Consider the following 19,831-nt stretch of genomic DNA (forward strand, 5'->3'; position numbering starts at 1 on the left):
CCCGCCCCCAGCAGATGACCCAACGCAGCCAGAGGGACTCTCCAGACCAGAAGTCACACCAGGGTGCCCGCCACTAGCCCCCTCCATGTCACTCAGAACTTGTGGCCTGGGCAGCAGCGTGCCAGTGCCCAGGCAGGAGGCACTCAGTACCCAGCCTCCTTTGCAACCAGAGCCCGGAGCCCAAGGAGTCGAGGAGCTTCTAGAAAGGCCGCCACTGGCTGGAACGGAGGCTCTGAGGCAGCTCCCCGCCAGTCCCTCCTCTGCCCCCTGCCCCCCACTCCCCTGCCGCCTCCCAGCTGAGTCCAGCCTCTCTCATGGGCCACCGACCGCCCTGCCCACGATCACATCCCACGTGTTTATTCCTCAGTCACATCTGTTTGCTCTGACCCCAGCCCCATGAGGACAGGCCTGTGTCGGCCTCGTCTGCCCAGAGTGAACGGGAGGGACCGTGGCCGGAGGGTTCCTTTATTATTCCCACCGAGGGGGCGGCCCAGCCCCACGCCCCGGGCTGGCCCGTGCCCCTCAGTGTCCGGGGCATTTAGGGCAGGGGGTCCCCCTCAGTGTCCGGGGCGTTCAGGGCAGGGGGTCCCCCTCAGTGTCCGGGGCATTCAGGGCAGGGGGTCCCCCTCAGTGTCCGGGGCGTTCAGGGCAGGGGGTCCCCCTCAGTGTCCGGGGCATTCAGGGCAGGGGGTCCCCCTCAGTGTCCGGGGGCGTTCAGGGTAGGGGGGCCCTCAGTGTCCGCGGGCATTCAGGGCAGGGGGTCCCCCTCAGTGTCCGCGGGCATTCAGGGCAGGCAGGGGAGGGTGAGGAGAGCCGCTGTCCGCGTTGCGGGCTCTGGACCAGCCCAGCCTGGGCTGCGCCTGTCCAGGACGGCGGGCTGTGCTCCCTCGGGGAGAGACACACGCGTAGATCCGAGTTCCAGGTGTGGTCGGCGGGGACGCGGTGGAGCGTGCGGGCACACGTTCTCGCGGGGGCCCTGGCCGGTGCCTCCGGTCCACGGCGGGGGCGCAGGCCGGGCGGGCCGGCTAGCCGCTGGGCTTGGCGAGGATCTTCTCCAGCAGGCTCATCATGCGCTCCTGCAGCTGCAGGCCCTGCACCTGGAGCAGGTGCTGCTGGTCCAGCACGCGGCGCACCTCGCGGCAGGTGTCCTCCACGGCACGGCTCAGCCGCCGCTGCTCCTCCAGCATCGCCCCCAGCAGCCGCAGCTTCCGCTTGCGGAACGCGCCCGGCGCCTTGCGCTTCTTCACCGGCCGCTCCTCGGACCTGCGGGCACAGCGAGCGGTGAGCCGGGCCCTGGAGCCGGCATGGCCCGACCCTCCGGGGACCCACCGGGCCGGGCAGACCGAGGCCCAGGGAGCTCGGCCACCGCTCAGCGCTCAGCGTCCGGGACAGTGAAAGGGCCATGGGGCCACGGGCCCGGCCGTCCACAGGGACCCAGCAGCTCGATCACAGGACCCCCAAGTCCCCTGAGCCTGGGAGGGCGGGGACACCCTGCCAGAGGACACCCCCAAATGCACTGAGCTGGGGGCTGGGGGGCTCGGGGTGGAGGCCGCCCAGGGAGAGAGGAGGAAGGCTGGGTGGGAGGGGTGCTGGGCGGTGTGGCTCCCCTGTGAAGCCAGAGACCACCAGTCCTGCTGGCCTTGGGCAGATGGGGAAACTGAGGCCGAGGGAGAGAGGGCCTGGGGCCTGGGCCCCGTCATGCCCCAGCCACCTGGGCCTGGGGTGGGAGGCAGGAGGGCAGGCGCCTGGGAGAGGGCACGGAGGAATCCCACAGGCGGGCTCTCTGCTGAGGGGTGGGGCACCCCTGGTGGAACCGACCTCCACTGTGGGCAGGGAGCTGCCCAATCTCACCGTACCCTCGGGCCCTGCCCTGCCCCCAGCTCCTGAGTGGAACAGCGACCGCCAGCCTCAGGGCGAGCGCAGAGCGCAGGGCCCGCCCCCATCCCGGAGCAGCGGTGTCTGGGAACAGGGCTCGGTCCGGGAACGGCGGGCCGGACTCAGGCTGCCTGCTGCCGAGGCCTGGCTGTCGGCAAAGGCGCTTCTGCCCGGGGTCTTTGTGGAGAAATCCCGCCAGCAAGGGGCACCGGACGAATGGAACGGGCGCTCTCCCACCGGTGTTAGCACTGAAGGCCCCCGATACCCCCTCTGCCCCCCACCATGGCAGACTTGAACTCTGGAGCTGGGAGGGCCAGGGCCATGGCTCAGATCCAGACTTCCTGTTCTCCTTTCCAACTGGCCAACTCCTACTCACCCTCGGAAACCCACCCCCAGGTCCCCTCCTCTGGCTCTCCCAGCCCCACACCACAGGCTGAGTCTCCTCGTGGCTGTCGGTGACATCCCCGTGGCCAAGTCACGTGGCAGGAAGCATGTGACAGACAGCAGAGGCGAGGGGCGTACCCACAGCAGCCAGGTTAGAGGACCCTGGAGGCTCAGCCCGCACCTCTCCTGATGGGAAGGGGACTCCGGGCGGGGCCCGCTTGGGGCCCAGGGGGCCGGAAGCAGAGGCAGCGGGGCAGGCAGGGCGGGCGCACCTGGCGCTCCTCCATGTGCCAGGCCCTGGCCTGCGTGTGCCCTCTCCTCTGACACTCCCAGATGCCTGCAGAGAAGCCACGGACTTTCCCGTTTACCGAGGGAGACGGAGGCCCAGAGAGGTTATGACCTTCCCACACAGCTCAACAGCGACGCAGCCGGAGACACAGCCGCCTGTGTCAGGACCGCCGCGCAGGGTCTGTGTGCCTCCCTGCAGGGCCGCCCTCTGTAGCCCGCCAGCACGAGAACACTTCCTGTTCCCCATCTCAACTGGCCAACTCCTATGCACCCTTCAAAACCCGCCCCCCTGTGCCCCCTGGCCGCTCTCAGCCCTCCTGCGGGGCAGGAGAAGGGCGCACACTACCTGAACTTAAGGGACAGTAAGCTGGAGGAGCTGTCGGAGCCGTCGTCCTGGAAGCGGCCTTCGTAGGAGCACTGGTTATACGGTAAGTACAGAGGGGTGGACTTAGCCGACGGCGACAGGGACTCCTCGGTCTGGGACGTGGAGGGCCCCGGCTGCTGGCCGTCCGGCAGTTTGCCATCACAGGACTCGGGGGCCTTGGCCAGAATCCTATCAATGGCTAGGTAATAGGGCCAGTCGGGCGGGACGGACTCGCTATCTGTCATGCATTTTAATTTCCTGCAACGAGACACACAAGAGCGGAGTGTGAGAGACAGCCTGCCCCGCCCGGCCGCCGGCCCCTGGCAGGCAGCGCGGCTCCGGGGCCGGGCCCGTGGCGCGGGCGGCGGCGCTCCTGGGCCGACAGGCCTCCCCAGGAAGACCGGCCGCAGGGCCGGGTGCACTGGGCTCGGGAAGAAGTCGAACACGGGACCTACGCGGCCTCGGACGCTAAAAGCCGCAGGGCGGCGCGGTCGAAGCATCGCCATCGTCCCGCTCGCCTGCTGCGGGTCTAAGCTCCCTGCTGAGCGAGCACTGCCGGCGGGTCAGCGCGGTAAACACCGCCATGCAGTACAAGCCGGGCACACCCGAGGAATGGGACACGTGCCACACCGACACCGGGCGCAACAGGACGCCGTGTGCTTCTGGAGAGGCCGCCTCGGGGCGCGAAGGGGCATCTCGGGGCCCTTCGATGCTGAGCGGGACCCACAGGCGCTAAGGGCACAGGCCTCGGCGTCCGGCTGATCTGAGTCTGTGTCTCGAGCTGCCACCTTGCTGTGTGACCTTGGGCAGGTGCATTGACCTCTCTGAGCCTCCATGTTCACATCAGTAAAATGGGGGTGATCACCGCGAGCTCCTCACATGGCTGTAGGAAGGCTTAGTGGGACGATGCCCGATGCCCGGCGAACAGCGGGCCGTCCAGGTACCATGTTGGCAGAAGGTGCCAGGAGGCAGCTGGGCTGGGCCAGGCAGGCCCCTGCTCACACTGCCCGACATCTCTCATCTCCATTCAGACCTCAGGCCAAGAGGCTACACAGCCCAGCTCCGCCCACCACGGGCCCGAGCCCCCACAGCCCAGCGTCCTGCCCGCCCTGCAGACAGGCCCTGGCCTAGGCCAGCCCCGGAGCTCAGGGCCAGGGAGGTGGGCCCCCCGGAGAGCTGGCAGCCAAGGCCAAGCCAGAAAGAAGCCCCAGTGGGTGGGCAGGGGACTCTGTGCTTCCTGCGCTCCACAGCTCCCTGGCCCTGCCTCGGCCTGTGCCCCAGGCCCGCCCACGCTGCTCTGGCGCGGGAGACCTTGCTGTTGGAGTGCCCTGTGGGGGGCTCCCATCTCCCCCAGGGGCTCCCCACCGGGGTGTGGCTCTTGGCTGCTGGAAATGGCCTGGCCATCTGAGCGAGCCGCCCCCGTCCACAGCACAACCAGACAATGAGGGGCCGTGGCTCAGGGAGGTGAGCAGAGGCTGTCTCAGCAGAACACTGCCCCGCCAGACGCCATGGACAGATCACGTGTGGCAGAGCATGGCTGCTGTCTTCCCAGCCACGGGACCCCCTCCATTCCCTGGAGGTCGGGCAGACCCAAACCCAGCCTTCACCCAGGCGCCCCTCTAGCCCGAGACCCCCTCAAGCCAGCCCGCTCCTTGGAGGAAAAAGGAAAGGCTGCCCCCAGCACGGGAGGCCCCTGAACGCTGAGCAAACCATACTGCGTGGAAGCCCCCCAGGCGACCTTAGCCTGAGCCTCAATATGCAAAGAGCGACTGCGAGCAAATAAGGGCAGCCTCTGGGAGGGGGTAGAGAATGAGCCACCTGGTCCCCGCTCAGGGCCGTGCAGCCCGGGCTCTCGCCTGCTCTGGCCTCAGTTTCTCCCTGGCGACAGGAGCTGAGAGGCACCGCATGGAGGATGCGGCACAACCCGTGCAGCCTGTGCACACCCCAGCCTCCGTGCCCGCCGGCCCCAGGTGCCTGCTCAGCTGCACCTCCCTGCGGCTGCCTGACATGCCCTCCACCTCCAGGATCGAACCGAATCCCTCCCCTGGGACCGAGGCTTTCCTGGTAGATAACGGATCACCCAGACCCCATGGGAGCCCGAGCGCCGCCATCAACCCTTCACTAAGTGACTCCCTGCCTCTGACCTCGGCTCGCCCTGGCGGGGCCTGCCTGGGGTCGGAAAGGGCCTTTTGACTGGGCCACAGAACGCTCAGCTAATGCAGTGGAAACAGCCTTTCGCGGGCCAGGGCCCGAGGAGCCCGCGCACACCTCCAACCTCCCGCCTATAGGGGGGTGGACCCCCCTAAGTGCGGCTCACGGTGCCTGGGGCCACCCTGCAGGGCCAGTCTGCACGGCCTGGCCACCCCGCTGCTCCCTGCCCAGCGGCCACCAGGCCCAGGAGGCCGCAGGGCCGGGACCAGCGGGCCCACCCAGGACAGCCCCTCACGTCCTGGGCACTGCCAGGCTCGGGGGCAGCCAGGCCCAGCCCTGCACAGGTGCCCACAGGACTCCAGGCACATGGCGCTGCCCCCATGGCTCCCAGCTCCTGCTTAACTTTCGTCAGCAAGACCCGGGCCGGTCTGCGACCTTCCATCAGCCGGTGACCTTCACCCTGACCATGACCCTTTCCACACTGTGCCCCTTGCAGACAGGCCTGGGCAGCATGACCCCAAGGTGCTGGGCCCGTGGGCCACGCTTGGCTCCCTCCCTGGACAATGCCTCTGCCCCCCCACCCCCTCAGACCCTGTCTGTGCCCTGACCCACCGTGCCGTTCCCCCCAGGCTGCCGGGGCAGGGCCACCTGGAGCTGGCTCCACCTCTTCCTCCCACAACGAGGCCCCTCCCACGAGCGCCCCCCCCCCCCCCGAGCTCAGGGCTCCCTGACCCTGAGGTCACAGTGGCCGCAGTGGACACTGCCAACGACTGAGCGTCAGGACCGGGCGGGACTCACAGGCCCGGAGCCGAGCCTCCTTCTTCCTCGGCCTCAGTTTCCCCGTTAGCAGCACCCCAACACCTGCCGTGGTGCCAGCCTGCGCCGGGCCAGCAGGCTCCGGCCGGGCCGGTGGGGCCGAGGGCAGGCGGCCGGAGCCTACCTGTACTGGAAGGTCATGTTGGTGATCTTGATCTTGATCTCCTCGCCCAGCCGGCGCTCGCCCGTCATGGCCAGCAGCTTGCAGGCCATCTTCTCGTACACCTTGGCGTTGCGCTTGGTCTGCTTCAGCTCCTCGAAGAACTCCTCCCAGACCAGCATGAGGCCGCGCATCTCGGCGTCGGTCCAGTTGCGGGCGCGCCGGTGCTTCTCCGCCTGCGGGGATACCAGGTAGCCGGGCACCTCGGCCGCGGCCATGCCGGCGGCGCCTGCGGGGAGCGGGCGCTCAGGGGCCGGCCGGCGCCGCGGACGAGCCCGGCTCTGGGAAGGCAGCTCCGTGCTCAAAATGGGGCCTACATCTGACAGGCAGGAATTTAGTTAAAAGCTTTTAAACGGGAAACGTCATTTTGATGTCACGTTTCCATAGCAACAGAGCAACTGCATCAGCTACAACAACAGAAACCTTTTAACTGAAAGCGCAGGAATCGGGGCCGCCGTGACGGGCCATCAATACTGCAGCGGGCGGGCCGGGCCGACACCGCGGCCCAGGTCCCGGCCCTGCCTCCGCCCCGCCCGGCCCAGCCAGCCGCCAGGCCTCCATGGCCACGGCCACACAGGCCACCTACTCCCGAGAGGTGGGAGCTGGGCTGCAGCCCTGGCCCACGCAGGCCCACGCAGGCCGCAGCCCAGAGAGCCCAGGATGGGGGTGGGACAAGACCGGAGACGGGGCAGGCGGAGAGGGGGATGGAGACTGAGGAGACAGGTGGAGAGGCGGGCAGAGACGGGCATGAAGGGGGAGGGGACAAGGAGCAGACACCCTCAGGGACATGCCTCGGCTCCTCTCCCAAGGCCGCCCCCTCCCCACACACAGCGGCCCGGACCACACGCTCACGCCTTACAGTGGGGAATGCACATGGCACCCCAGGCCGTCTCCCTCCTGCAGGGGCTGCTGCCCGGCCAGGGTGACGGGTGGGCTGAGGCACCAGGACCGCTCTTGGGGCCGGAGAGGAGCTGGGAGCCGGTGTGGGGGACCCTCTGCCCTGGGCAGCTCCACTATGGCCCCGGCCACACTGAGCTGGCACCAGCCCAGCCTTCCTCCTGCATCCCCAGACCCACAGGAAGGGCCGGCAAGGCTCCTGAGAAAGGTGGTGAACGGATGATCGGACCCACCCCGCCCCAGTAGCCTAGACTCGCCTTTGCTCTCACTGGCGAACTCCTCCTCATCCTTCAAACCTGCTCTGACCCCATCTCCTCTCGGAAGTGCTCCCACTGCACTGTGGTCCTTCTCCCCTCCCCCTCCTGGGACGGAGCCAATGAGCCAGCTGCTTGGTCTCCTCCCTCCAGCTGCGTGGCCCCGGTCAGACCCCACGAGACAACGCTGAGGAGCACTGAGCACCCGGGTGCGGGCTCCGTCCTACACGCTGTCCCGTGTGCCTTCTGCGTGGACCCTCCACACGTGTGTGAGGGAGACCAGCTCTGTTAACACCGGCTTTACAGACGTGAGGTCACCTGCAGGCAGGGGCCGGGCTGGGTGTGGCCCCCGCCGGCTGGCAGGCTCCTCTGCACCACGGAGCAGCCGATGCCAACTGCTGTGGCCCAGCCAAGGCTCCGTCACCGCCTCCTGGGCGGCCTCAGACCGGTGGCTGCTGGCTGGCTGGGTCTAGGGCTGGGGGACCCACCCCTCCTTCAGGCCTGTGAGGATGTGACAGGGGCTAGCCTGTTGAGGCCAGGGGACAGACCCTGACCTCCAGGGGAGGGCACCGTGAGGCGGTGAGGCTGTGTCTCGGGAAGGTGGACTTAGGAGCTGGCTCAGGTGCCCGGGGCAGCCATGGGCCACGGGCAGGGAGCTGTGAGGACAGCGCGGAGAAGCCGTGGTCCCTGCCATGGCCCTGCTGGCCGTGAGGAGCCCTATGCCACCCAGCTCCCCGCCTGGCACTGCAGGGCTCTGGCAGTGGCCTGAGTCAGGGAGGTGCTGGGACGGGGCAGCAGCTGGGGTGCCCGCTCCCTTCAGTCACAGCTGGAAGGGCAGCGGCAGGGGGCGACCTCAGAGCAGGCTCCTGGGTCAGGCCTGGTCCTGCCACCAGCTCCCAGCAGGAGCCCCGCCCTCTGGGCCTCAGGGGGTCACTGGGGTCATGGGGAAACCACCGCCTGGCCCTGTCGCACCCCCAAGATGGCTCCCGGCTGCCACCCTCCCCTGGGCCTTGGCACTGGGCACCGGCTCAGGGGCGTTGCAGTGAGTGGTGAGTGACTAGAAGCCCACTCCCTCCAGGAAGTCCCACCCCTCGGGCGAAGGATGTGCACTTCTCAGTGGGCCTGGGTTGGCCTCAGCCGCCGGAGCGCCTTTCCCAACGGGCCCGGCCCGCGGCGGCCTCACCTCGCCCTCAGCACGTGGGCGCGGGGCCCGGGAGAGCAGAGGCTGGGGCTGCCTGGCCGGGGCCGGCGGGTGCTGTCAGGACGTGCTGCCACCCCGGGTCCCTGGCCGGGGTTACCACCAGGGCTGCTGCCGGTCCCGATGCCTCCGGGCAGCAGTGGACCCACAGGCGTCACTCCCTGGCTCAGGGCCGGGGCACCGGGGACTCCAGCGGGCGGGTCCGGGGCTCGGGTTGAGGCTGAAGCCGGCTGTTCCTCTGCAGGTGTCAGTGGACACAGCGAGCCCCAGAGACCAGGAGCTGGCCTGTCCTCTGCCGGGGCCTCCGTACCTGGGCACAGCTGCATGGCCTGCTGGGACCCTCAGACTCTGCGGGAGGGGGAGGCAGAGGGCGGGGGCCAGGCGTCCAGCTGCACCTGCGGGAGAAGGGGGGTCTGTGCGGAGCTCAGCAACAGGGGCTGCCCCGGGAGCCCAGGGCAGAGCCGGCAGAGCCGGAAGGCCGTGGGCACCGGGGGCTGCGCCTGGCTTCCCTAGCCTCGGTGGCTCCACCAAGCAGTGCCCTTTGTGCCCCGGCCTGGCGGCACACCACGGCTGCCCAGGGACCGGGTGGGCCGGGGTGGGCCAGGCCCTGAGGCTCCCTCCCTCCCACACCAGGGGCCCCCGGATCGCAGTTTGAGGCGGGGCTTCCTCTGAGAGCAGGGCTGCCCTCGGCCGCAGTGGCGTGGCTTCCAGCAGACAGGCTGCTCACGGGGCTCGGCCGCCGCTGCCCCCGGACCTGGCTTCCCGGAACAACGGCGTGCCAGGCGGGGCCGGCCGGCCTGGCCAGGGGAGGGCCGATTAGGCGGCTCTGAAGGGCGAGGCCACGGGCCCAGGGGACACAGACGCAGAGGTTCAGAGCCACTGGGGTGGCCGGAGCCTGGTGTGGCCACGGGCCTTCAGCTCACAGCCCGGCTCTCTGTGCAGGTTGGCGAGCACACACGGGCCCAGGCACCGAACAGACTTCAAGGCCGCGGTCCTGGGGACGCCACAGCCCAGCGCACGGGTGCCGACAGCCAACCAGGCGGAGGGGCCAGCCGGGCTGAAGAGCTGGAAAGCCGGGCCCTCCGCCCCTTCCGCCCCCCAGGCCAACGTGGAAGCAGACTCTGTGCCGAAACCCACGGCCCGTGTGACTGCTTTACACCCCTGAGCGGCGCCTGCGGTCCGCGGGCCACGTGCTCCCCCGGGGCTGCTCCAGCAGCACTCAGTGCACCTCGGCCCCTCAGCAGTCCAGGATTCCAGGAGCAAAGGCCGCACACAGCTCAGTTTGACCTCCTTTAATTCATACATGCAGGTCTGCAGCCGTTTCAAACACAAGATGCCTCTCCCTCCCCCTCTCCTCCCCTTCCAGAAGCAGATAGGTCCGGGCAGGCTCCAGGATGCGCCCATCACTGCCCTGCTGACCCCGGTGCTGGCTTGAACCACCAATGGCCACTGTGCTGCAGCCCACCGAGCTCCAGCCACACCCCTGTGATGGCCAGCAAGGGCTGGGGGTGGGCGGGGGCCGGGGGGTGGTGGTGGGTGGCTGCAGCGGGGGCCGGGGGGGGCGGGCCCGTAGCGGGGGCTGGGAGTGGCTGGGGCTGCAGCGGGGTCTGGAGGTGGACGGGGGGCGGGGAGCAGTGGAGGGTGGCTGCAGCGGGGGCCAGGGCCGCGGCGGGTGCTGGGGATGGCTGGGGCCACAGCGGGACTGCAGTGGCTGGCCAGGGCAGGCTGCTCCCAGCAGCACTTGGGGTAAGGAGGTACCTTCTGCTCATTAGGAAGCGACAGGCTGGCAGGGAGCAAGGCCCGGACTGTCCAGGCCACCTTCCCTTGCCACCTTCCCTTGCCACCGCCATCTGAGCAGGCCCCTCCCTCCGTGCTGAGGGTGCACAGGCCTCGTGGGAGGCCGCCGGACAGTGCGGTGCTCCTGGTCCCGCTGAGCCAGCACCCCTGCCTCCGGGACAGAACACGGCCCAGGCCGGCGGCCTCGGTTCTGGTTGGGGCCCTCACCACCGAGGGAGGGACAAAGCCCCGTGAGGACACTTGGAGGAAGGAAGTAGGCGTGCAGAGGAAGCCGGTGCCACACCCCCAGAATCCGGAGCTCCACACCGACCCCTCGCGCCACGCTGCTGCTCCTGCAGCTCAGAGTGCGGCCCGGGAGCACAAAAGCCAGCCGGGCAGCGGGCGCTGAAGGCCAGGGTGGGGCTGCGGCGGCCTCCGGGTCCCGCTGCCAGGAGAAGCGCAGTGGCAGCGGCAGCGTGGATGCACTCAGTGGAGGCACTTGGTGGGGTCAGGTGTGTGTGTGTGGGGGGGGGGGGGGGCGGTGGACATGCTGCAGGGCCGCGCACACAGCCCACCTGGTCTCGTCGTTTCCTGATGCTCCTCGCAGGCACCACCCCACCCCCCGCCGGTGCCCGCTCTCGTGTGACTGCGCAGACTAAACGCCGTCGTCCGGCACAGCCAAGGGGCTCTCAGGGCCCGGTGAGCGAGGCCGCCTCAGCTCCACCGCGCAGCGCAGGGACCGGGAGGCAGGCCGCTCTACGGAGAGCTGGAGGGCGGCTTCCGGAGGCCTTGCGCCTGAGCGCCGTGACGTACACACGTGAGTACAGGCGTGTGCACACGCTCACCGCGCAGCGAGGACACGCACTGGGCCAGCGCTGCTCCTGCCAGGAGCGGCTGCCCAGACCGGCTGTGCCTGAGGCGCGCCACGCCCGGTGGCCCAGGGTGTGGCCCTGGGGGAACGGTCCCAACCCCACAGGCACCCCGTTCTCTCCCACCCACCGCACACCCCAGCTGGCGCTTAGGGGAGCCGCCGGGATGAGAGATGGAGCCCAGGTGAGCGAGGGAGGAGGGTGGCTCTCACCTTTCGTCAAAACTCGGCCGAGCCTCGCGGGGCCGCTGGGGCTGCCGGAACGCCCACAGCCCCCGTGTGGGCCACGGGCAAACCCTGGCCCCGCTGCCCTCCCGCCCCCCGCGGCCTGTGCACAGGGGAGGGTCACTAACCAGGCGCCTCCTGTGTCCTCATCTGAAAGCTTCAAAGCGACCTCCCCTTACCACGCGAAACGCCTCGAACCCTGACTGCACTTGAGCTGAGGAGCAAACAGCCAGTCCACCTCCGGGGACTGAGGTGGCAGAGTTCCTGGGGGGGGGCGGTTTGGAAGGACAGCAAGCAGAGTCCCCCACGCACTTGAGGCTCCTTGGGCAAGGCCCCAGCTCTCCAGTCCCATCTGCACTGATGTTCTGGTCACGCTGGGCTGGAACAGTAAGCTGGCCCAGGGGCCTGGGCCTGGGTAGAGGCGGCCGTCTGAGGGCCACACTGGTCAGTGACTGCCGGCCCCGCCTCACCCTGCCCCTCCAGGCAGAGCCCACCCCCCAGGAGGCGCGCACAGGCGTGAGGAGGGGCTGGGTCTCTAACACCTGCCAAGGCACCAAGCTTCGCTCCCGACCCAGAGGGCGTCAATGCTGCAGCCGGTACCCAGGGGCCCAGCCTCCGGAGCCTGCCTGGTGAGCACAGGCCCAGCGGGAGGGGGCGAGCTGAGCCCTCCATGGGAGACGGGGACCCGGACAGCGTCTGACCGGACCCTCACACACTCTAGCTGACGTAGCTGCGTGGAAACGGGGGGAGGGAAGGTTGCCCTGAAGGCGCCACGTGCTGAGGGGCAGGTGCCGGCAGCGGCCGGACAGTGGCGGGAGGGGACAGGCCTGCGCGCCCAGGGGCTGTGGCGAGCGGCGCAGACCACACGGCGTGGAAAGGCACCTTAAAATTAATCTCTTTACTGATAGATTAAACTTTTAGGTCCTGAGAAGAAAATGAGAAAGGGAAGCGTGGCGCCGGCCAGCGTGCTCCGCCGCCCACCGCCCGCGCCCGCGGGAGCAGGACACGGCCCAGCCCCGCCCGTGCTGCCGCCGGCCGTCAGACGTGAGCGACAGCAGCCTGGCCGCCTGACCGCGGCGAGGCCGGGGAGGAAGGTGCACACCCGATCCGGCACTATAGCTCCACGCAGGCCGGCCACGCGGCCACGCCCGCTCTCCGCCAGGGCGCAGGCTCCGCCCGCATCGGCCCAGCTCCTCCTGGGCACAGCCCGCCGAACCCGCCGCCGAGCCCCGCGCTCAGCTCGCGGTGAGCTTGTGAACGTTCCGCAAACAAGCCAGCAGCCGCTGGTAGGGGTTTCCTGGCGCCGCCACCACCTCGAACACGGACTGGAAGGCCCGGCGGTCCAGCTCCTCCTCCACCTGGTGTCGGTAGAAGTCGGCGGCCACCAGGCAGAAGAGGCTCACGTCCACATGCTCCAGCTTGCCCATCCTGCTGATGACGTGGGGCAGGCTGCCGGCGAGTTAAGGAGCCTGGTGCAAGCATGACGCCAACCCATGCGGGTCTCAGCTGCCCAGAGGGTCCGGAGCCCAAGGCCAGGGCAGGACCGTGGACCGGGCCACACCCACAGCCACCTCCCACCTCCGACAGCTCCCAGCGGGCCTCCCCTCTGCTGCCTCCTCTGGCCGGGAAGCAGCTCTGCCCAGCAGAGGGGGCCGGCAGCGCAATGGGGCGCTCTCCTCCGAGCACTTACCTGGCCTGGCTCCCCATGCGGCCGGCGAGCGCCTCCTGCTAGCCCTGCTCCCTCAGAGTGCGGAGCGCCAGGCCGCCCTGCCCAGCCCTCCCGCTCCCTGCAGAGGCTCCGGGAACGCCCCCTTGGCAGTCAGCACTTGGGGGTGGGTCCGGAGCTCCACTGAGCCTCCCCCAGGGACACGGGCACAGCGACAGGATAATGAGAACCAGCACAGACCGGTGCAGGCGAGGGGCAGGGCCTGCCTCTCCTGCCCGTGGTCAGCATGCTTTCTGGGGCCTGTCCATGTCTCGCTCTCCAGGAGCTCACGGTCATGGCACCCTGACACCTGGGTCTGGCAGAGGCGAGGCTGTGGAAGTCACAGACAGCAGCCCAGACCGGACAGGAGAGGGGGCGGCGGGAGGCAGGGCTGTCCGCCCAGCCCAGGACCCAGGAGGATACATGGCAGAGACCCACGGGCTGGTGGACGCGCTGACGAAGAAGCAGGACAGGCTCCACACGGCCATGGCCACGGGGGTCCTCTGTGTGAAGTTGGAGAGGGACAGCATGACCCAGTCCCGGACCATGGATGACTGCCCCGTGCTGTGCAGGGTCTGGAAAACCTGCGGAGGGAGGCGGAGCGTCAGGGGGCGCAGGAGGGGCACCCCTTCAACAGGCACTGTGCTGGCTTCAAGGGCAGAGGCAGGCCGCTGGAAACCCACTGGCCAGCATGTCAGGCGGCAGGGGACGCCCAGGCTTCTGAGCCAGGTCCCCCGCTGGGGCCTGTGCGCCCTCCCCGGCGCCGCCCTCACCTTGTACACCACGCTGGCCATGAACTGCGGGTAGGGCTGCTGGCTGGACAGGAACTCCCCGATGACTTTGTTCATGACGTCTTGCGGAGGGAAGAAGTCGTCTAAAAACTGAGGGAGGATCCGCGCCACCACGCGGGCTTCACAGGGAAAGCCCTTCCTGATCCTGAAAGGAGGGGCTTCGTCAGCCTGCCCCCCCCCCCCCACGCCCCGCTGGGACCTTCAGAGCCTCTCCAGGCGGGTCTCCGGGCACCTAGAATGTTAACTGAGGACCTCACGAGTGACCCGCAGACAAGCGCCCAGGCTTGGGGCACCCCCCACGCAAGGCCACACGCTCCAGAAGGGGCGTGAGGCCATGCGGTGTCGGGGGGCGGGCAGTGGTGCTGCAGTGGAGACCTGACGCGTGATGAACGCACTGCCCCTCTGTGGCCTCTCCGCCCGTCCTCACCTGTGGCCCTGCAGTCCGCGGGGACCTCCTCTCCTCACCTGGACCCATCCGCATCCTGCCGGTACCCCCCTGTGGGCCCGGAACCTGCCCTCAAGGGGTACCGTTCTGGGCGCTGGGAGAGCCATCTGCTCACCCTCAGGTGCACACCAGCGGGCGCCGTGTAAGCTGCGGGCCGTGCCTCCTGCCAGGTGTGCCAACGACCAGCCGCCCATAGATAGCAGCACCCTCCGGCCATCCCTCCCGCCCGCCAGTGTCCCCGTGCTGACCACGTGACAAGTGGGCTGACACCATGATCGGAAGGATGACCTCGTGAGGGCCCTGCTGACCATGTGACAACTGGCTGACCATGTAATGGCCGGGCCAACCCTGTGACGGGCAAGCTGACCCTGTGAGGGCCAGGCTGACCATGTGACAGCCAGGCTGATCCCATGACAGGCAAGATGACCCTGTGATGAGCAAGATGACCCCGTGATAGGCAAGCTGACCCCGTGATGGCCGAGCTGACCCTGTGATGGCCGGGCTGACCCTATGACAGGCAAGCTGACCCCATGACATGCAGGCTGACCCCGTGATGGCCAGGCTGACACTATGACAGGCAAGCTGACCATGTGACAGCCGCGGGGACAGAACCAGCCTCTCCAAGGCCATACACATCATGCCCCTCCACATGTGTCAAACACAAGGCCCGCGGGCCAAATCCAGCCCGCCAGGCCTTGCAATGTGGCCCGCACCGCGCTGTCATCACTGCACTCCGCTGTCAGTTTATGACATTGTCAGTTTATGACTGTTCAGTAAACCATTCGGCCCACGATTTAGGCTGGATTTTAGATTTTGGCCCCTTCTCTGATTGAGTTCGACACCCCTACTAGACAAAGTCCGATGCGGTCCTGAGCCTGTTCCCTAGAGCTGGCAAGCGAGGGACCCAGCTGGCGCAGTGTGGAGAGGCAGCCAATTCTCTCAGGACCTGCCTGCTTGCCACCCACGCCAATGCTGGGCCCACACACCCTCCCTTCCTGCGGGCACTGCGTGAGCCTGCTGGGACCACGCCTTCCCCAAAAGGCAGCAGGTGCTGGCGGAGGTCCCGTCACTGCACAGCCCTCCTCACACCTCCATGTGCCCGCTGGCCCCACTGCCGTGTGCCCGCCTTCAGGGGAGGCGCATCGGTGCCAGGGCCAACACTGCCCTCTCCGGAGTAGCGGCCACGAGGACGAAAGCGGGCTTCCCTGCTCACCTGTCGAAAAGAACTGACACGCGCTCCATGGCCACGATCACAGACTCGCTGTCGGGCGTGGCAGGGCCGGGCTCGGAGGTTCTGCCGGGACTGGCTTTCTCCTTCCCTGAAACGAGGGCAGCACTGCTAGGGCCTGAAAGGCTGCCGGGTCCGCAGAGGCGCAAGGCCACACAGCGGTCAGCGAGCCCGAGACGGCCTGAACAGGAGGGAGCCCTGGGCTCCAGGGTGTGACCCCCGCGCGGCAACACGACAGGGGTCGTGGCTCTGGACTGCCCTCCAGAACCTCGGGGACCTGGTCCACGGCCCGTGGAGCGGCGACAGGAGACACGGGGGGGGGGGGGGGGGGGGGAGGCGGGGGCGCGTCCCTTCACCTGTGTACATGCAGGTGAGCATCAGGCCCAGGGCCGCCATGGCCCGGTGCGGGCTGTGCACGTTCACCCTGTCCACGCTGAGCTTGACCAGGGACTCGGCGTCCAGCCGCGACAGCTGCTCGGACAGCAGGAGGCGCTCCAGGCCGCGCAGGACGCAGTGGTACACGGTGGACGGCGTGGCCTCCTCGCTTCCCGACAGCATCACCCCGCACATCTGAGAGAGGGGGTCTGAGTCAGGGCCGCCTTGGCTCCCGTCCGTCCCGCAGGGTCCCCCACGGGAGGCGCCAGGCCTGTCACCTGTATGATGGACGCGGAGAAGTCCGGGCCCACGTCCGGAGGGTAGTTCTCGACCAGGTAGAAGGCGGTAGCACACATCACCAGCACGTGCTGCTGGCTGTGCAGGTTCACGCAGCTGCAACCGGGGGCAGCGGGTCAGTCACGCGGGCACCCCGGCCCAGGAGAGGGGCCCGGTGCGCGGGCTCTGCTGTGCCCGGCCCGCCCCCCCGCCTCCACCGCACTCACTGGGCGCTGCCGCGCAGGTTGGAGAGGAGGTAGTCGCTGATGACGGGGATGAGCTGCTTGGCCGTGTCGTCCAGCAGGTCGCACTCGAGCACGTAGAGGGCGCCGTGCAGGGCCCCGATCCTGCTGGGCAGGTGGCTGCTCCTGAGCGTGCTCTCCAGCAGCCGGCTCACCGGCTCCGCCACGGCCTTGTCCTGGAGCCGGGCAGAAGCAGGGGCTGGACCTCGAGGGCAGGAGGCTGCTAGGGCTCGCCTGCAGGCTGACTGCCGAGCTGGGCGCTGGGGTGGGGGGGGGGGGGCGCGTGCAGGCTGCCCTGGGCAGGCGTCCAGCCCGGGGTATGCGAGTGCTCCCAGCCGACTGCTAAGGGGCAGCCTGTGCCCAGCCATCTGCGTGGACAGTGTGGGGGTGCTGACCCCCACCTCCGGGGTCTGGAGTTTGGGTCGGGCCAGGTGGGGCCTCCCTGGTGGGCAGGGTTCTGTGCGTTTACAACACACTGCCCGGAAACAGCGCCTCCAGGTGACTCCGGAAGGGGATTCCGAAGCTGAGCCTGGTCTCCTGTGGACATGTCCCCAAACGCCCTCCCTCCCTGACTGCGTCCTGTCACTGCAGCACATCACAGCCGAGCTTGGGGAGCCCGGGAGGCAGTTCTTTGGACCCACTGTCATCTATGCACCCTAATCACACACGTCAGGAGGAGCCTACACTGAGCCTCCGCGTGAGACCCCCCAGAGAGCAGGTGCAGGGAAGCAGCCTCAGTGGTTCACAGACCATCCCCTGGGAAGGCGACCCGGCCGGCCGAGTCTTAGGGGTCCCGGGAGGCTGTCTGACAGTGTGGCCCCACAGGCATTGTGTCCCTGCCTCCTTCTGTGACCGAGGACTTCCCTCGCTCCTCCCACAGACTGCTGGACCAGCGAGGGACCCTCCACCCGCCCCCAGGCCTCCGCTCTGAAGGCTCCAGCAGGGGCGCAGGGGCTGGTGCGTCAGGAGGAGAAGCCCAGCCCCTGCACCACCGCACAGGAGTCCCCAGGGCACCATCTGGCCGTGGGGCTCTTTGCAAACAATCCTCACTGATTGATTTACTGACACAGCACTCGCCTGCGGGACTGGGCCTGAGCTCAGACACAACCACAATGGAACGGCACCCTCAGAGCCTCCGAGACAAAGGGCGCCCAGAGCAGCTGCTCCGGCGCTCCCACAACCCACTCGGGGCGCAGCTGGGAAGGGGGCGCGCAGGGGCACCAGGCCACCCAGGATGGGGGACACCCGCTCGGCGTCTGGGCCCACAGGGGCGGGTTCTGTGGGGAAGGCAGCAGGCATGGGCGTGGGTTCACCCCTCTGCCCGGTCCCCGGCCTCAGCCTCCGCTCACCAGGGGCAAGATTCAAGGTGAGGGCCTACCAGCCCCAAGACAGGCGGGGCCGAGCATGGCCCGAGGGGACGGCCAGGGCCAGTGCAGCCGCTGGAGCTGCCGGGGAGCGTCTGCACCAGGTGGTGGCAGGGCCGGAGCGGGCACACACAGGGCGAGCCGGGGGGTGCAGGGCAGCGGCGGCGCTGACGCTCTCCCGTGCGCCCCTCGGAGGCTGCCTTCCTCTCTGGGACGTCTGCCTGGCAGGTGCCGCGTGTACAGACTCCCTCAGAGAGGAACATGGCCCAGCAGCAAAGGAGCCTGGGAAATGCTGGCCCGTTTAACCCTCTGCTGTCCGAACTCAGCCTCAGGCTGGCTGATCCTCAGGAAGCGGATGCGCCCCCAGAGGGCAGGCCGGGGCCGGGCAGTGCTGGCGGGGTGATGGCTGCCTGACGCGCCTCTGACCTGGCCGTGGCCGCTGCCTCGCCCTGTGTGCGTTTCTCCAGAAAGGGGGTGTGGCGCAGAATCGGGGGGGACCCCAGAGGCCTGTCCGCCCTCCTGTAAACGGGCTGGCACCCACTGTGTGGTGGGAATGCAGGGGACGAGGACAGAGTAGTCCGGAGAGGGCCTGGCGATAGGAGGCAGGGGCCCGCAGCACCCCGGGCGCACACACCGCCGGGACGACCTGACCAAGGTGCACAGGAGCCCCAAGTGCAGCTCGCCCACACGGCACCCCCACGGCGCGGAGCCCAGAGCGAGGGGAGCCCCCGGCTGGCACTGCGGCGGCTCCCGGGGACCCTGCCGGCGGCCGCTGCCCCCACGGCGCCGTGCGTGCCGCGCTCACCATGCCGAGGACGGCGGCCGCCTTGCAGGTGGCGGGCACCAGGTACTGCAGCAGGATCTCGTCCTCCGAAGGGTGTGCCCTGCGCAGCTCAGTCAGTGTCTGGTACATCATCTCAAACTGGCTGCGCTCCGTGAACAGGTCGGACACCACGAGGAGCTGCGGACGAGGCGCGGGTGGAGCGGCCGTCAGAGAAGGAAGCCGGCGTCCGGCACGCCCCAACCAGCCCGGGGACCACAGGCTCCAGGCACCTCTGCCCCGGCACGCAAACCCCGGCCACCCCAAGTGTGGGGACACACGCAGCGGGGCGTCCTCACGGAGGCCTGCGTGCTCGCTGCGGGCGGAGCGGGGACGGCCATGACCTCAGGAGCCTGCCCGCAGCGGGACCAGGCCAAGCCCTTGTGTGTCCGTCCCCGGAGCCCAGGCCGCTCCCTGGCGCAGGTCAGGCTCAGAGCCCGGCAAGAACGTGGTTTCAGACATAAACACTTTGCCAGGGACTCTGTCTCCCCAGACGCTCAGCTGCCGAAGGCTCGGCTCCTCACGGTACGTCTGAAAGGAGCACTGGCCCGCTGGGGGCTCCGTGTCTGAGCATCAGCTATGGTCCGGGTCACAGCTGCGTGCCCAGCCAGGCACAGGCCTGGGGTTGCAGGCAGGAGACCCGCGCTTCTCTCATCACGGATGTTGCTCTCTCTCGCCCCTCCCCTCTCTAAACATGTCCTCGGGTGAGGACTAACAACAAAAACGAACAGCTCCTCAAACGCGGTTCCCGATGCTGTGAACACTGACAGACGGACCCCACAACAGGCTCGGGGTTCCCCCATCAGGTGAAGACCCTACAGGAGCTCTGAGACCAACAGTGTGAGAATGAAAACCGCAAGATGGTGCTTCTTGGAGGGGCGTGTGGGTGTGCTTCTCAGAGGGCGTGGGGGCCTGTGAGCCGGCCCCAGGGAGACCCCTATGGACAAGGGGGAGCCCCAGCCTTGGATGGTGGTGTCGCAACGACTCCACCACTGCCCTCGGGCATCTGCCTGCCGTGGGGGGATCAGGCAGACAGCTGCTCCTGCGCGGCCTGAGAAGTCTCCTTAGGCTCCCAGAGACGACACTGCGCATGTGTGTGTGTGCATGTGCGTGCTGTGCGTGCGTGTACATGTATGTCTATCTAGGACGGGCGAGGGGAACTCACAGATCGCACCACTTCGCTGATGAGGATGACGGGGATCCTCCGGCCGGAACTGGACGGCAGGAGCCAGCGGCTGTACAGCTCCAGCAGGAACTGGGAGCAGGAGTGGATGTCCACGCCGGCCCGGTGCTTCCTGCGGAGCACACACCCAGGTCATCGCAGGCCCC

The 19,831-nt window shown here is 68.5% G+C and overlaps 3 protein-coding genes across 6 annotated transcripts in view; 1 reads left to right on the forward strand and 2 right to left on the reverse strand.

Annotated features, from left to right (window-relative positions):
* Positions 1-19,831, forward strand: part of LRPAP1 (LDL receptor related protein associated protein 1) — a 229,491-nt gene that overhangs the window by 106,135 nt on the left and 103,525 nt on the right. The gene's annotated exons all lie outside the window — the stretch shown is intronic.
* MSANTD1 (Myb/SANT DNA binding domain containing 1) lies at positions 459-11,994 on the reverse strand. The gene is made up of 4 exons (XM_084865582.1): positions 8,698-11,994; positions 6,003-6,267; positions 2,894-3,169; positions 459-1,263 (listed from the first exon to the last, which is right to left on the reverse strand). Exons 1-4 carry the CDS (start codon positions 8,711-8,713, stop codon positions 1,026-1,028), a joined length of 795 nt encoding a protein of 264 aa, XP_084721708.1. The 5' UTR covers positions 8,714-11,994; the 3' UTR covers positions 459-1,025.
* Positions 12,140-19,831, reverse strand: part of HTT (huntingtin) — an 89,456-nt gene continuing 81,764 nt past the window's right edge. For all 4 annotated transcript variants that reach the window (XM_084903631.1, XM_084903630.1, XM_084903629.1 and 1 more), the window contains 9 exons: positions 19,668-19,797; positions 18,488-18,643; positions 16,304-16,494; positions 16,079-16,193; positions 15,782-15,995; positions 15,411-15,516; positions 13,735-13,897; positions 13,385-13,545; positions 12,140-12,705 (listed from right to left, as the gene is read on the reverse strand). In XM_084903631.1, the coding sequence (XP_084759757.1) occupies positions 12,492-12,705; positions 13,385-13,545; positions 13,735-13,897; positions 15,411-15,516; positions 15,782-15,995; positions 16,079-16,193; positions 16,304-16,494; positions 18,488-18,643; positions 19,668-19,797 (1,450 nt within the window). In that variant the 3' untranslated portion in view covers positions 12,140-12,491. The remainder of the gene's footprint in view (positions 12,706-13,384; positions 13,546-13,734; positions 13,898-15,410; positions 15,517-15,781; positions 15,996-16,078; positions 16,194-16,303; positions 16,495-18,487; positions 18,644-19,667; positions 19,798-19,831) is intronic.

Source organism: Pipistrellus hanaki (genome assembly GCF_964339955.1).
Source record: "Pipistrellus hanaki genome assembly, chromosome: 1".
Classification (NCBI taxonomy): domain Eukaryota; kingdom Metazoa; phylum Chordata; class Mammalia; order Chiroptera; family Vespertilionidae; genus Pipistrellus; species Pipistrellus hanaki.